The sequence below is a fragment of the Myxine glutinosa genome, chromosome 2, assembly GCF_964187855.1.
Source record: "Myxine glutinosa chromosome 2, kmMyxGlut1.1, whole genome shotgun sequence".
NCBI lineage: Eukaryota > Metazoa > Chordata > Myxini > Myxiniformes > Myxinidae > Myxine > Myxine glutinosa.
The window spans coordinates 114,192,466-114,204,624 of NC_136262.1; the positions used below are offsets into that span (position 1 = coordinate 114,192,466).

The following is a 12,159-nucleotide window of genomic DNA, read 5'->3' on the forward strand; positions in this document are numbered from 1 at the left end:
TCCAAATCGGCGAACCTCAGATTTCCCACTCAAAAGCCACGTGACACACGCACACCAGATTAACGTCTGAATGCGGTGAAACCGGTTGAAACGAAGTGAAAAACCCTTTAGCGATGCGCAAAGCGCGTGAGACAAAATGGCCGACGGCCCGTTCTCGTGGCGTAACGGCACTCCAACGATTCTCTTCGGAATCGACCGCAAAACCTGATATGCAGGTTGATCTGTCACAGCGATAACAACTCTGTCGCAGGAATCCCTTTCCCAGGAAACCCAAAGTTCACTCATGACCCTCGTTCGCCAATTGTTCGCTCCAGACCTCAAAGCAGCTAGGCTTCTTGTCCGACTCACTCGCTCTGCCTTCTCTTCCTCCTCTTCCTCCTCGTCATCGTCCGGTTCCGGTTTGATTTAAAGCATTAACTTTTTTACCTTTTGAAAATAGTAAGCTCTATTTCCCTCAAACGACAACAATAATAGTACATGGAATCAAAAATGTTTACAGTGGATGAAAACCACAACAATGGAAGTGACGAATCCGTAACACTTCCCCCCCTCAAGAAAGAAAATTTGAACATAGTGAAAACTTTCTTTGCAGGCAAAAACTCTTTTAACAAACAAAAGTAAAACTCACACCCAAATTATCAATTCACGTGAGCAACAATAATTAATATTCCCCAAAATAAAGCAACAAAACTTCCAAACACGTCCTTGGTGTCCTTGTGCTTTATACTTCTCCCTCCCCCCCCCCCCCCTTCCCACGCCTCCTCCCCCCGGGCCCTCTCCCTTCCACACATCTCCCTGCTCTCGGATGTTGTGTGTGTGTGCTTCCCCTTTTCTCCCCATCTTGTCTTCCGCTCCCTCTTTTTGTGTATTTTGTTTGTCTGGTCGATTTGTTTGTGAAGTTAATGTTAGCTCTTTCACGAGCCTCGATTCAGTATACAAAAAAAAAAAAAAAAAAAAAAAAAAAACCAACAGAAATTTCCAAAGTTAGTTCACTCTGGACAAAGCATCAGCGACGACATTGTCCCTGCCCTTTACATGCTCAATTTCCAAGTTGAACTCCTGCAAAGCCAAACTCCATCTCATCAACCTCTGGTTTTTATTTTTCATTTTTTTGAATGAAGGTTAAGGGGTTGTGATCAAAAATCCAAAGCAAAGCAAATCTATTGCACTTTTTGAAGGAGGCCGAGCTGAGAGCCAGGTTTCATGGTGGTTGGGTGGTGAGGCCTGGAAGTATTCACTGCATGGACGCATTTAGGAACGTGGAGTTCATGGGTTAATCCGTGTAGGAATCTTGGCTCGGCTGCTCCTGAGCACTCAGTGCTTCCAACTCTTCTCTTGATCATAAAAATCATAATCACGGTTGTAGAGTCGGGTGCTGTAGTCACGTGAGTAGCGGTCCCCATCTCGGCTACCACCGTAATAGTCATCCCGTCGAGAGTTGCCAAAACTGCGCTGCTGCTGCAAGGAGCCTCATAGTAATCACGACTGCGGCCGCCACCAAAACTACTACTCCCACCCCGGGAGCCATAGCCACCCCTGAAACTACCTCCACGTTTTCCTCCTCTGTAGCCCCCTCGACGCCCATGGCCTGCCTTCTCTACTGTTATGGTCCAACCATCCAAATCCTTGCCATTCAAATCCTTTTCTGCATTTTTGGCGTCCTTTGTGTTTTCAAACGTGACAAAGCCAAACCCTCTCGACTTTTGCGTCTCCCTGTCTTTTATCAGCAGCACTTCCAAGAGTGGTCCATAATTGATATTTGCCAAAGATAGAGTCCAGAACATCTTCACTTGTGTCAAAGTTCAGTCCACCTACAAAGAGCCTGCCAACATTGCCTCCATCCATGACTTGTGTGTGCTGACACTTAGTTTCAGTGTACTTGACAAGAAGTGCCTGTGCAAAGCGTGATGTCAGTACCTTCTCCTTCTCTTCAGAGCGCTTTCTACCCATAGCACGAGTCGCGGCACAGGATGGAAAGATACCCGGAATCTCCTGCTCTAACTGTGCGGTGTTATTTTCCATTCTAGGCTTTTCAACAAACATCGGATTACCAGAAACTCGACCACCAGCCAAATCATTCCCGATAATAAAAGAGATTCCCTCTACAGGTAGAGTGGCTTGTAAACCTACGGTGACCGGTCCTGACACCAAATCAGACTTCAAATGGATGACATGAAGTGGAGCTTTAACATAGCCACCAACCCCCTGTAAAAGAACACGAACACCAGTTGCCATCTTCTCTGACAATGGCAAAATGCCCTCAAGCATCAAAGATTGATGTGCTCCTGTGTCCCTCAATACCCTTACAGGTCTCTGGTTCGTTAAGTCTCCATCCAGTGACACAAACCCCTCTGAAATAAAAGGTTTGTAACCCTCTTGAACAAGGTCGTTCTGTGATGCTGTAACTTTGGCATGGGAACCTTCACAAGGCACTGTCCTCCGATGACGATTTCTCGCATTGGCCAATGCATTCGGAGTTGTACTCGTCTGACTCCGCTCCTGATTTTTCCTTTTCAGGGCGTAACATTGGGACATCAAATGCCCAGGTTTCTTGCATAAAGCGCAAGTAGGCCCGGAGGAAAAACTCGAGGTCTGCCTCGGCCTCCCCGGAAGATAAGTCTGTCTTGGAAGTGTAGTCTTCTGATCCCTAAAAGTCGCGGTATCAGATTTGTCCTCATAGTCATCTCCAGGCCGCCTCCATGAATATTTGTTCTCCGCACCTGATTTACCATAACTCCCCTGGCTAACTCTAGGCGGGAAGTTAGGTTTGTGGAACCCCATCCTGTGTGTCAAGGCATAGTCATCCGCCACTGTTGCTGACTCATACAACTGTGGTACTTTCTTTTCATCCAGATGTACTTTAATGTCCGCGTGGACACACTGTTTGAATTCCTCCATCAAGATCAATTGTCGCAACAGGTTGAAGTCTTTCCCAATCCCCTTCGAGTCACACCACCGATCAAACATGGTTTCCTTCATTCTGGCAAACTCCACATGGGTCTCACTCTCCCTCTTCCTGGCATTCCTGAATTTTTGCCGGTAAGCTTCAGGGACCAATTTATAGGCTTTGAGAATGGTTTTCTTCACCATCATAATCTGCACATTGGTCAATCGGTAAAGCCGAATAGATATCTTGAGCTTTACCCACCAGAACACTTTGCACTAACATAGTCCAGGACCCCACAGGCCATTTTAGCATTTGAGCCACTTTCTCAAAGTGTAAAAAAAAACTCGGCTACCTCCTTTTCATTGAAGGGTGGAACCAGCCTCAAATGCCTACCAACATCCCAAGTGTTCTGACTAGTTGTCGAACTAGCCGGCATGGATACTACTTCTCTCCGTTCTCCCATTAATTCCAGCTCCTTGAGTTTAAGTTCCTTCTGATACTCCATGTCATGTTCCTTTAACTCCCTTTCGGCTCTCCTTTCCTCTGCTCTTTCCTCTGCTCTTCTTTCTTCTTCAGCTCTCCTTTCCTCTGCTCTTCTCTCCTCGAGTTCTCGTTCCTGTTCTGCTCTTCTTTCCTCGAGTTCCTTTTCAGCTCTCCTTTCCTCTGCTCTTCGCTGCTCGAGTTATTTTTCAGCTCTCCTTTCCTCTGCTCTTTCCTCTGCTCTTCTTTCTTCTATAGCTCTCCTTTCCTCTGCTCTTCTCTCCTCGAGTTCTTTTTCAGCTCTCCTTTCCTCTGCTTTTAACCTTTCCTGGCTCTGCAGTTGCATCTCCATTTTCCGGAGCTCCACATTTTCTTTTTCCTCGGGTAACCAATCCAAGGCTACCTCTTTCCATGTTCCTTGTCCCACCAGAGATTCTACCACCAATGTCTGCATCTCTGCTTTCTTCATATTAACTCGGACCTCCAAGTTAAAATATTTGGCCAATATCAAGAGTTCTGATCTTTTTAACGCTTGGAACTGTGCCTCATTAGGGGACGCCGCAAACTTTTCTGCGTCAAACACCATGGTGACTATCACTTAACACCTGTTAACCTTCACACAAAAAATTTCAAATTTTTTTTTTTTGAAAAATTTGGGAATGTTAGAAAAATTCCAAATTTGGGAATTTGGGGAATGTTAGGGAATTCTATCCCGGACGAAGGTTATCAGGGAATTTAATCCCGGACGAGGATGTTAGGGAATTCTATCACGGACGAATGTTAGGGAATTTAATCAGCAAAGACGAGCCCCCAATTTCTGTTACGTGCTCCTCCCCAAACCCCGGTCATGGTGTACCTCCGAGCCCCGAGAGGAGTCACGGCAGAAAGATGTGTTATTCTGTGTCAAAGATCAATGGTGAAACCACACCAATTGTTACCAACAAACAAATATTGTATTAAGGTCACACAAGAATAACAACACAAAACAATAGTAATCAATTGTACAACCAATATATATTTCCTATGATGGTACCATCAGGTTCGTACAATATAACTCACTGTGCTCCAAGTGAGCGAAAAGAAGAACATTCCCAATGTCTCTATTCCCGGCTTCAAGCCAAAGTTGATTCCGGCTTAAAGCCAAAGTCGATCCACTCCAGTCATAGTCCGTACGATGGCGTATCGAGACCAGAATCCCGTTGGGTTGGCAGTTACAGTCCCGCTGCCAAAGCTGCGCAAAGGTGCCCTCAAGGCGACTGGGAAATCACACCCTCGGGTATGGACGTTCCACAGCTCCAAATCGGCGAACCGCAGATTTCCCACTCAAAAGCTACATGACACACGCACACCAGATTAACGTCTGAATGCGGTGAAACCGGTTGAAACGAAGTGAAAAACCTTGAGCAATGTGCAAAGCGCGCGAGTCAAAATGGCCGACGGCCCGTTCTCGTGGTGTAATGGCACTCCAACGATTCTCTTCGGAATCGACCGCAAAACCTGACACACAGGTTGATCAGTCACAGCAATAACAACTCTGTCGTAGGAATCCCTTTCCCGGGAAACCCAAAGTTCACTCGTGACCCTCGTTCGCCAATCGTTCGCTCCAGACCTCGAAGCAGCTCGGCTTCTTGTCCGACTCACTTGCTCCGCCTTCTCTTCCGCCTCTTCCTCCTCGTCGTCGTACGGTTCCGGTTTCATTTAAAACAATAACTTTTTTACCTTTTGAAAATAGTAAGCTCTATTTCCCTCAAACGACAATAATAATAGTACATGGAATCAAAAATGTTTACAGTGGATGAAAATCACAACAACAGAAGTGTCGAATCCGTAACAATAGTGCCTTCTGAATTGGGAAACCAACTATTTTTGAGGTCAAAAGGTCAAAGGTCAACTCAAGGTCAAACTTCCAAAATCAGAAATTTTCATATGAAAAATCATCAATTTTCATCCGATTGACTTGAAAATTTAACAGCATTTGCATAGTGCCTCACTGAATTGGGAAACCAACTATTTTTGAGGTCAAAAGGTCAAAGGTAAACTCAGGATCAAGCTTCTAATAGCATCAATTTTCATCTGAAGAATTATTATCAATTTTAATCGAATTGACCCTCGTTGATTAAGATCGTCAATTAAGATCGAATTGACTGTGATTGAATGATCGTTTTAAGGCCATTTTTCCCCGCTAAAGCGGGGGTTAGCCTTGCGGGCCCCATGACAATCATGGTTCCCTGTTTGAGGCAATGTTTTTATGGCCGGATGCCCTTCCTGACGCCAACCCTTGGTCACGCTCTTACGTGCAGGGATAGTTTTACTATCCCGACTGTGATTAAGATCGTCAATTTTAATCTTAATGGACAATTTGATGTACGAGCAACGGTACCCGCCCTATGGGCGGGGCTTCAATTGGGAAGCCCAAATGAAAAGGCAAAATATCAGAAACTGAAGGTTTTTTTTAATTTTAAACGATTCATATAAACATCCGTTGAATCATATCACACGCAAATCATCAAAATCTAAACAGTATCTTTATAATTTCAATAAAAGCCACATCACTGTTCATATCGGTAAATATTATTCCATCGTGTTTCAAATCGTGATCGATATGTTGGAACCCATCTGTGGATGCACGAGAAATGACAATGCAGACCCATCGGCCGATGGGTCTGCGCCATCTGCGGATGTGTTGTTCACCTTGAAGGTGAACCCATCTGTGTTTCCTATGCATCAATGGTGGATGAGTATGTTTATTTGAACCTAAAAATAAGCAATTGATGTCATAAATGTTTATAAAGCAGTCCGTGACATGTGGTTTAATCTGTTAAACATTTAAAAATCATCTCTGTTAAATTCCTACCACATGTAATTCCAATGACTGTGTACCTGATTGAAGAGCACCATTCTGTCAACACATTCCTTCAAGGTGAACAACACATCCGCAGATGGCGCAGACCCATCGGCCGATGGGTCTGCATTGTCATTTCTCGTGCATCCACAGATGGGTCAGACCCATCGGCCGATGGGACCGATCCACAGATGGGTTCCAACAGATTCACTATGATCGTGATGATCGTAATCGATGATAGTGTTCACAATCGCTGTGTCGTATGTACTCCCGATACGTGTACCAAATTCCCGATACGTGTAACTGTACCAAATCAACAGTTAAAAGGATTTTGAGCCGACAGCTGTTACGGCCTTGGCAAGATCGATGGAGACAGCGATCTGTTAGCGATCGATGAAGACATGTTGCTTTCCCGGGTGCAGCCGTTTGTGCGTCGTCACAATGAGAACAATGAACGTAATGCGAACGCGAATGTTATGCGGGAGTCCAAACCTGAGAATGCTGGAGACTAAAGCTGAAATTGGGAAAACTAAATAGCCTATTTTACTCCTGGAGATCCCAGGATTATCTACCCAAAATATCTTTGCGATCGGTTCAGCAGTTTTTACGGTACCTTCGAACAGACAGACAGACAGACAGACAGATAGACAGACGGACGGACGGACGGACATTTGGTGAATTATAGTAAGATCCATGGCAACTTTTTATTTTTGGGAGGGGTGGATTTTGCAAGTCTCGTGCTCTGCATGATGTCTTGTTTTATTTATTGCGCTTTCTTTCCCCCCCTGCCCTATCCTCTCTCTTTTATGGTTGGGTTTCGATTTTGCACCTGCATAAAAATGGGGGGGAGGGGGTGTCTATTTTCTTTTTGAGGCGTCTTCCCCTTTCCTCCCCTTCCGTTCCTTTGTCTGCACCTCATGCTCTAATCCTGTACACTCTAATATAATTATGGACAATATGTAATGGCGTACTTGCCATGGTCATGAGGCATCTTGAATGACAAAACAATGGTGGCAAGTAAATCGAATGCGAGTACATGCATGCCTTCTGATCAGGTATGTGAATATTTTCATGTACGAGACACACAAGGTAAGCATCCATTCCCCCTGTACAAGATATGAGATGTTAAGTTTGTATGTCTTGTTATATGGCATAACTGTTAATGTTGTCCCAGTATCGACATCTTTGTTCATTCCATCATTCGTTCATCCCGATTCATTTAACACACAGTCACCTCACCATGCTGTCTTCATCTCTTTCTGTCACCTCAAACCAACTCGTCCTCACTCTCTGTGCTCCTCTCCCAACCAGGAGTAGATGTTTATGAACACCCTAAACCTCACACCTCCTCCTATCACCACCACAGACCACCACCTCCCATACAAGACTCCCTCTCCCCTCCTCACCTTAGCCTTATGCATATCCAGCCAATCTTGGACGAGATTCTTTTTATCCAGCCGTGTTCCATTTTCATCGGGATACTCGACGTCCGGTTGGTCAGATGGGTACATGTATTTCCTCCCTCCTCCCATAATAACCTACAATACAAGAGAGCGAACGGGAGGATGGGTATGCAATAGGTATCCAGAACCTGCTTGTCCGTTTCAACCGTACCTTCGTATCAAAAATCTGTTCACTTCATGTCAGCCAAGATATTTACAACCTGTGCACCACGAGAAAGAAACACAATGGACAACAAAATAGGTTGGGTTTCTGTTTGTTTTGTACACAAAGTGAAGGATCGTGGCAGAGCGACAACACACAAGGATGGTCTTGCCTCACCTTTCCTGTCGGGGGCACCTTTCCCCACCCGATTCTACCACGTTTACCCTGCACTTTGTAAAGGTGAATAAACAAAATGTGTAAGATTAACAACTTGTGAATACAAACAACTCGATATCTGCGTTTACACGATTTACCCTTGGCCCGTGGATCCAATGATGGCCATATTTTTTTTGGACTGCCATACGACATTGACCTTCAACGTTTCGGAATGGGGTGTAAAGGATTTTGGGAATCGGTTTAGTTCCCTGAGCTCGTTCGTACCGATTTCCTCAAAGAACAGTTCTCCCAGTCATTTTTGTCCGATTTTTACTGTTTATTTTGCTGTCTCTGGATTTAATGTGTACCTCTAGTTACTTCCGCCACCAAGGTTTGTTATGTTTTCACCCCTGCCTGTCTGTTTGTTACTTGCCAATTCCGGAAAGTATGTTGATTGGTTGGTTTGTGTGTTTGTGTGCAGTACTACATCTACATCGTTGCACATAACATCGTCATACTTTACACACATGTTTGTCTTGCCCTGGAATAGACTGTGCCCAATTTTTAACTCTCTAGGCCCAAGGCTTCCATTATGACGTCATAATTCGATAATTCGACAAGTACAAAACTTCATCCGATCAAGATGAAATTTCTTGAGCACAATCTAGGAATAAATTAGTTTAGAAAACAAATAATGATGACGTCATTGTGGTGAAATTGTCATCTAAGTTACGACCCTGGTGTTATTCTACTCATTGCCACTACGCGGCTCCTACGCGACTCCTATAAAGAGACTGCCGTTTAGCGCAGAAGGTAGTTCTGTGCCATGTAATTCTATAGCATCTCCAGGCTTCAGTAGAATGGTAAGGATTCTGCATTGTGCGCTGCATGCTCGCTTGAATAGATATCATCTGTATGTACCTGTATGTACCTGTAGTAATACTAATACTATGATTGCTGGTTCTCCCTTTAGATTGCTGGTTCTTTAGAGGCTTTCATCCGCAGCTCAATGGAATACTGCTCTCCCCTCTGGGCTGGTGCTCTTGCCTCAAACCTAGCTCGTCTTCACGCTGTTGAAACCAAAGCATTCAGAATCATTGGAATCTCCCGCGATGAAGCTAACTCCAAGGGCCTCTCACTCACTCACCGCAGGCAGGTTGGTGGTCTTTCCGTCTTCTACCGACTCCTCTCTGGCCTTGCCCCCCCCCCCCCCAGCTCTCTCTGGGCTCTGTCCCGCAAATATTCCTACAGGTCGCACAAGATCTGCCTGCAACCCTCTTATGGTTAAAAATGCCAAAATCAAGACTCTCTGCTCACCTTCACTCCTTCATTCCTCTTTTCTCCCGCCTCTGGAACAAACTCCCTCACTCTCTTCAATCCCACTCCACCCTCCAGGTCTTTAAAACAGCTGTTCACCACCATCTCTTATCTTCCCCCATCCAAAACCTTGATCTTTTCTACCCCCGCTAATTTCACCCCAATTCCACTTTTTTGAAATACCAACTTCTGTCCTGGAAGTCCTTGGTATCCTTGTGTTTTATACTTCTCCCACCCCCCCCCCCCCCCCCCTTCCCACGCCTCCTCCTCCCAAGCCCTCTCCCTCCACACATCTCCCTGCTTTCAAATGTTGTGTGCTCTCAAGTGTTTGTGTGCTTCCCCTTCTCTCCCCATCTTGTCTTCCGCTCCCTCTTTTTATATATTTTGTTTGTCTGATTGATTTGTTTGTGAAGCAAATGTCAGCTCTTTCACGAGCCTCGATTCAGTATACCAAAAAAAGAAAAAGAAAAAAAAAATGCTGTCTGAGATCGATTACGATTAAACTCAGCTCTGAGACAATGTTGTATCTCTGATTATTACAACAATTAATCATAATCCTCTCCTGACATCGTTATGAATCGAGATGATGCCCACGCTCCTGCAACTACCCTTCCCCGGGGAAGAACGTCAAGCGGAGGACCCGCCGAGCCAGGTCTAGCCACGGAGCGCCAACTGCCCTCGCTACCAATCTGCCACGAAGAGACCGGATGCATTGGAACCCCTCAAGCATTTCGTTCAGGAACTACGTTGACTGAGCACGTAATGCTCTCCCAAGGTCCGAACACCGGAGCTGGTGTGACGAACTCCGGCAAGACGCCTGGAGAACGATGCTACTGGGAAACGTCCTGCAGCTGAAACCCTGTTGGGTCGATGGACGTGCTCGGAGCCGAAGGTACGAGTCTAGCTGTGACTGCCTCAGTTGCGGGAAACGCTAACGGCTTCTTCTGAGAGAATCCTCCTAGATTTGCGTGCCCGGCACGAGATGTGATTTTCCATGCGTGTGCTCACGACTCCCATGTCTGTCATGCCTCACTCCGCCGGCGTACCTGACCACCGCTGGACGGAATCCCTTCTATGTGCGAACCGCGCGCTGCACCCATCGAGGGCACTACTCTGCGAGGCCGGCGATCCCGATCACTGCTCGTCGGAATCCCTCCTATGCGCGAGCCGCACGCTGCACCCATCGCGGGCACTACTCTGCGAGGCCGGCGATCGCCGCTGGCCGGAATCGCCTCAACGCTTGAGGCTCGATTGGCATCCCTAGAGGACCCGACACTGCACGGATGCACAGCTTGTCCAGCGCCGTCAGCTCTGTACCGATTAACGGACAAGGCAGCGAGCCTCGTCTGACGGCACGGAAGGCCGATTCTGAGGATATCATGCGGGATCTTCATAGCCTCCCAGGCACTCGGGCACTAAAGGGGAATGTCGTATCAAGCTAGTTATTGATAGCATGATGTATACGGATGTCTGCCTAATGGTCTTGCCCACCTTTCGACACAATTTCCTCCATCGACATGGGCGGCCGGAAATGAAGTTCGGTGGGAACACCATCCTCTCTGCTCGTGTGTTGGCGGGAATGGCTACCGAACTGTTGACGCTATTCCCAAATCTAACTCCTGACAAACGCGGCCTGATAGCTATCAAACGAGACGCTATTTCAGGATGTGCAATTTATCGCTGCCCAGCGTGCTCGCCCACTCGACTTGGCGTGCCCAGCGCTGGTTCGACAGGCCGAGTTCGACATTTTCGGCTTTCCTCAAACGCGCGGTTCACCCGAGTAAATACGACCTGCTCGTCGACAAGGTTCGTATTCGGTACCCAATCCCGAGCACGCTCGAGTGCTGCTGCCAAATGGACGCGCGTCTATAGTTTTTGTGTGTCATTTTGCTCCGTGCGGGGATACCGCTCGGCTGGAGCTCAGCCCAGGGAATCCGATGATGGGGAATTCGCCATCAACCCTGCCCCGCACGCGCCCAATCCAATCGACATTGAGGATCCAATACACGGTGCCCGGCACCATCGGTCCAGTCCTAGTCCGCGGGTCTTAAGGCCCAGAGCGATGGCCTTCTCAAATCACGCGTTTGCCCTCAGGCGTCATTAACGTAATTGCATGCTTCTCGAGTGTGATCGATGACGTCAGCATCACCAGAGTTTCGTTTATCCGAGTTTCCATCTACCTTGGTATCTCCACGGTTTGCGGACATACTCAAACTGACCGCTCCAGCTCAATACGTGTGACGTGTGTGTCATAAGGTTACTTGCGGCGCTTCCTACAGGCCACGCGCCCGAGCCGTCTCGCCATCAACGAGGACTCATACCGTTATCGGCTAGGACCATTGAGCATTCTGGGTACAGACTAGCTATCTATGAGGCCACATACCGTTATCAGGTAGGACCCTAGTGCATTCGGGGTACACGGTGACCAAGGAGACGATAACACTGAGCACAGAGCCCGAATCCCTTGCCTCTCGTGCTGGACACGGTGGCGCCGCCGACTGTTCGCCCTTGAACAGAGCTCTTGGCTTGTTTACAAGTCATTCGCGCCGGGATTGAGACTGCGAGACGCCTCGTCCGGTTGTTGCCTGCATAACTTTCCCTCTGACCTAGACAGCGAAGGTCGCTCTACTTCGGTACACAGAGCTAGCGCAGCTGCAATCTCGGAGGAGGGGTGGATGAGGATGAGAACATCCTCTCGGTTTTGTCAATAGGGGGATCCATCCAGGACGTCACGTGCGAGTCCACGGTGTCGGTGCGTCACCTCGTGTCGTGCGTCATGCGGAACTCCACGGCACCAGTGCGTCACTTCGCCGTCAGTGCGTGGAGCGATCCAGCTAGGTCTGAGCCCAACACAGAAGATTCGATCAGCATA

The 12,159-nt window shown here is 47.2% G+C and overlaps 1 protein-coding gene across 3 annotated transcripts in view; it reads right to left on the reverse strand.

The window, feature by feature from the left end:
- The window catches only part of LOC137413728 (alkaline phosphatase-like), a 127,586-nt gene that overhangs the window by 68,110 nt on the left and 47,317 nt on the right, over nucleotides 1–12,159 (reverse strand). For all 3 annotated transcript variants that reach the window (XM_078771446.1, XM_078771448.1, XM_078771447.1), the window contains exon 7: nucleotides 7,616–7,747. In XM_078771446.1, coding sequence (XP_078627572.1) covers nucleotides 7,616–7,747 — 132 coding nt within the window. The remainder of the gene's footprint in view (nucleotides 1–7,615; nucleotides 7,748–12,159) is intronic.